Raw genomic sequence first — 3,493 nt, 5'->3', positions numbered from 1 at the left:
ACCTCTCCCAAATCCCAGTCGCCCGCCCGCCCTTTCGTAGCTTGAACCCTAGCGGCAGATCGGGCAGCCGCCGGCCGGGATGGAGGGGCTCGACGTCGACGACGTCTTCCACCACTACCGGCTGAGCCCTACGGAAGTGGACGCCGTCACCTACTACCTGCCACGCCTCCTCTCCGGCGAGACGCTGCATGCCGCCGACAAGCTCATCCACCGCGTCGAAATCTCCGGCTGCGAGCCCAAGGATCTGGCCGCCCGGTACGCGCCCGTGCCGCAGGCCGTGAGCAGCGGCGACCGGTTCTTCTTCACCACGTGCAAGAGCAAGAACGGGAGCAAGCTCCAGAGCGTGCGCGGCGCCGGCACCGGCACCTGGACCATCCAGAAGACCACCGAGATTTGCCACGCGGGAGTCAAGGTGGGCGAGGTCAAGAACCTGTCTTTCAAGAAGAAGGGAAAGTCCACTGGCTGGGTCATGGAGGAATACTGATGCCTGCTGCCGGAGGCCACCGTCAGCGACGGGGTCAAGGTGTTCTGCAGAATGCACTTGGCTCAGCATGCTCCTGGCGCGGCCCGCCAGGAATCGGCCGCGTACAAGCTTCAGCAACAGCAACCAGAGGCTGTGACCCCGTGCACACACGCGCAGAAGAGGCCAGCGCCCGCCGCCGCCGCCGATCCTCATCCGCCGCGCCCGGAGAAGAGGATGCGCGGTGCCGTCCCGGTCCCGGCACCTGCCACACCGTCGTTCTTGATGTATGATGAGGTAGCCAGAGCATCATCCGAGTCCACTACAGTATCCAACCACTCTGACGTTGCTCAAGCTCCTGAGATTTCCTCCCGGTCACATGTGCTGGAGTCTGTCAAGCATTACAGCCAACAACAGATTGTTCCCGAGGCTGGCTCAAGCATTGCAAGGAGCTCATCTGAAGAGGATGTCTTTGAGCCATTGGAGCCTATTTCCAATTTGCCGGATGGGGAGGCAGATGGTTTTGATATCGAGGCAGATGGTTTTGATCTTGAAGAACTAATGAGAATGATGGAAGACGACCCAATTGAACTTGAGCCGATCACTGTAGCCAACACTGGCATGGAGATGGGCCAACAGGAACCTCTGTACCTGGATGCCTTGGACCAAGGCGTGCTGGAGGGCATGCTGCAGTCCGATGACCCTTACCCAATGTGGAGATCAGAGGATCGGTCCATGCACAACCCTGCCTTCCATGATGCTGACAATGAGAAGAGGTACAATGCTGCGTCGGATCTTGACGCTCCATCGCTACAGGGACAGGACCACTTGTCCAAACCGCGGCCGTGCTCCTTCGATCCATTTGAAGAAGCGTGGAAGGCCGAAGAGGCGCTCGAGAAGGAGAAGAGGTGCAATGCCGCGGCCAATCTTCACGCTGGAGGGCACAGCAACTTCTTCTCGCCTGCAAGTGTCTATTAAATCCGATGTTGAACCTCTTTTCAAAGTGTATAAGAGGATACTCACTGGCTGATGTATTAGTTCGTCCATGTACGATCGCCACGGATGTACCTCTGAGCAATTTGCTCCACTTGTTCATGCAAGCTAGTAAAACTGTTGTTGTTCTTCTTGCTCCCGTGATGGATTTTCTGAACCTTGCACTCGCTCCTGCACCAGTACTTCTTCTGCTCTGTTTCCTGTGATGGACCATGTTAAAACTGCTCTTATTTTTTGTTTTATTAGGCTCAGATAAGCAGCTATGATCTGGGCAACCGTAGGTAAGTAGTAGGAGTAACTACGTTTGTAAATCAAAACTGTTTCACTGATCTTGATAATCTGCAGAACAACTGCAAGTTCATAAGTTGCAGAGCAGATTCAAGTTGTGGCAAAAAAAAATTGTTCTGTCTATTTACAGTATGGAGTAAACAGTTATTACAGTGTCAATGTTGATGATTTACAGTGTGGAGTAGTCATATTTTTCCTTGAAATCTAAGTGCAATTTGTCTCTACAAGCTAACTGAATTTTACAGTATCTAAGTGGTCTCTAAATTCTGCAGTATTTATGCTCATGACTTACTGAACTATGTTATGTTTCTTAACAGTGCCTTGATCTAAAATAGTTGCATTTTAGCTCCATAGTTCTGTGTAATTTACGCCTTGATTTTCTGGCATCTCTGAATTTTGTTGTTCCTGTGCTTGCTACTCCTTAATTCACACATGTACAGGAAGAACATGAGACTAAATTGAGCCTAACCCTCCAATGTTATATGTTTTGAACTCCTTTCTGAATTCCCTTTTGTTATTTTACCTCAAACAAGTACCCAGGTTTATAAAGATCTAGTGAGCATTACCAATGTTGGAGAGGGAGTGATCTGAACAGGTTTATGTGACCCATCTTTATTAACTTTTCTCTCTAACCTTTTTTACAGTACAAATGATAATAGTTTACATTGCCAATGTAGTAGTTGTCTTTTTAGTGCAAACTCTTTACTTGTCGATCATTTAAGTCTGAACTTTTCTGACAGTTCCGGACTTTCTTTATGCATGAATCCCATGATTTAGTTGTATTTTTTACTGGTATACATGAAGGCGATATGAAATGCTTGACTTTGATCCAAAAGCTATATGCGAAGATCTTAAATAACCGCAATGGCAATGCCGACTTATAATATGAAAGGCCTACGTGTAAGTGTGTCACGCCTACTGAAGCAGTGTAGCTTTCTTCAGTTAAATGTTGAAGATTCAGACAAAACGCGCGAGTCGTCCAATCCCAACTGTAGCGTTACCGCGTAGTAACTGTTCCGTTTCACTCCGTTGCCGGGGACAGCACACCTACTTAACAGCCGGGTTGTGGCTGGCTATTCATTCATGCTTATTCTCCAAGTTTGCCTATCTGGCTATGAACACACATACACTATACACACTATAGTTCCTCTTTTATAGTAATACATCCAGATTCAGGCCTGATTTCCTCATTTGATCTCTTGATTTGATCGATTGCTAGCGCCTCAACCCACTCGGGCCTGACAAAGTAGCAAGTGGAGCAAGGTTTTCATACAGGGATTCAGAAGTACAATCATAAAAAAGTACGTTTGGACACAAACAAAACCTTATTGTGTTTTAACATAACCCACATTTTCAAATTTGAACTTGGATGGGAAAATTACGCCCTGCAGTTCAAAAGAGTGAAGGGACGTTGATATTTTGCACCATAATTAGTCATTAATTTTCATCATTGAAATACCCGCAAAAAACTTTCATCATTAACCTACTGAAGGGACTGTTTTGTGGATTTAAATAAACTGCCTGCAGTACATAAAAGTTATATCAGCTTACATGCAAAAAAGGTTAAATCTCTATTTCATGAATAAATTAATATTTTCCTCAAGCAAAAACCTAAATAACCAGTTCTAAGTTTAGCTGAAACTTTAATTGAGTTACTGAGTCGCTTGTTGTTCTGTTCATAGCTTTTAAACCGCTTAACCTATTTCAGCAAATAAACACTTCTCAGATATCTACAGAGAATTCCATACAAAT

At 46.4% G+C, this 3,493-nt stretch overlaps 2 protein-coding genes across 2 annotated transcripts; both read left to right on the top strand.

Annotated features, from left to right (window-relative positions):
- On the top strand, positions 1 to 1,171 carry LOC125525013 (NAC domain-containing protein 89-like). Its single transcript, XM_048690039.1, has one exon. The coding sequence runs from the start codon at positions 80 to 82 to the stop codon at positions 482 to 484; it is 405 nt and encodes a 134-aa protein (XP_048545996.1). The 5' UTR covers positions 1 to 79; the 3' UTR covers positions 485 to 1,171.
- Positions 536 to 1,570, top strand: LOC125525012. Its single transcript, XM_048690038.1, has one exon. The coding sequence runs from the start codon at positions 536 to 538 to the stop codon at positions 1,436 to 1,438; it is 903 nt and encodes a 300-aa protein (XP_048545995.1). The 3' UTR covers positions 1,439 to 1,570.
- Positions 1,571 to 3,493: the final 1,923 nt, after the last annotated feature.

The sequence above is a fragment of the Triticum urartu genome, chromosome 7, assembly GCF_003073215.2.
Source record: "Triticum urartu cultivar G1812 chromosome 7, Tu2.1, whole genome shotgun sequence".
NCBI classification, from domain to species: domain Eukaryota; kingdom Viridiplantae; phylum Streptophyta; class Magnoliopsida; order Poales; family Poaceae; genus Triticum; species Triticum urartu.
Note: the sequence above shows the minus strand (reverse complement) of the source record. Positions and strands in the feature narration are given on the sequence as shown.

Bases quoted from the DNA above. Each gene is read 5' to 3' on its own strand.
- LOC125525012 (XM_048690038.1), top strand. From the start codon at position 536: ATGCACTTGGCTCAGCATGCTCCTGGCGCGGCCCGCCAGGAATCGGCC.
- LOC125525013 (XM_048690039.1), top strand. From the start codon at position 80: ATGGAGGGGCTCGACGTCGACGACGTCTTCCACCACTACCGGCTGAGC.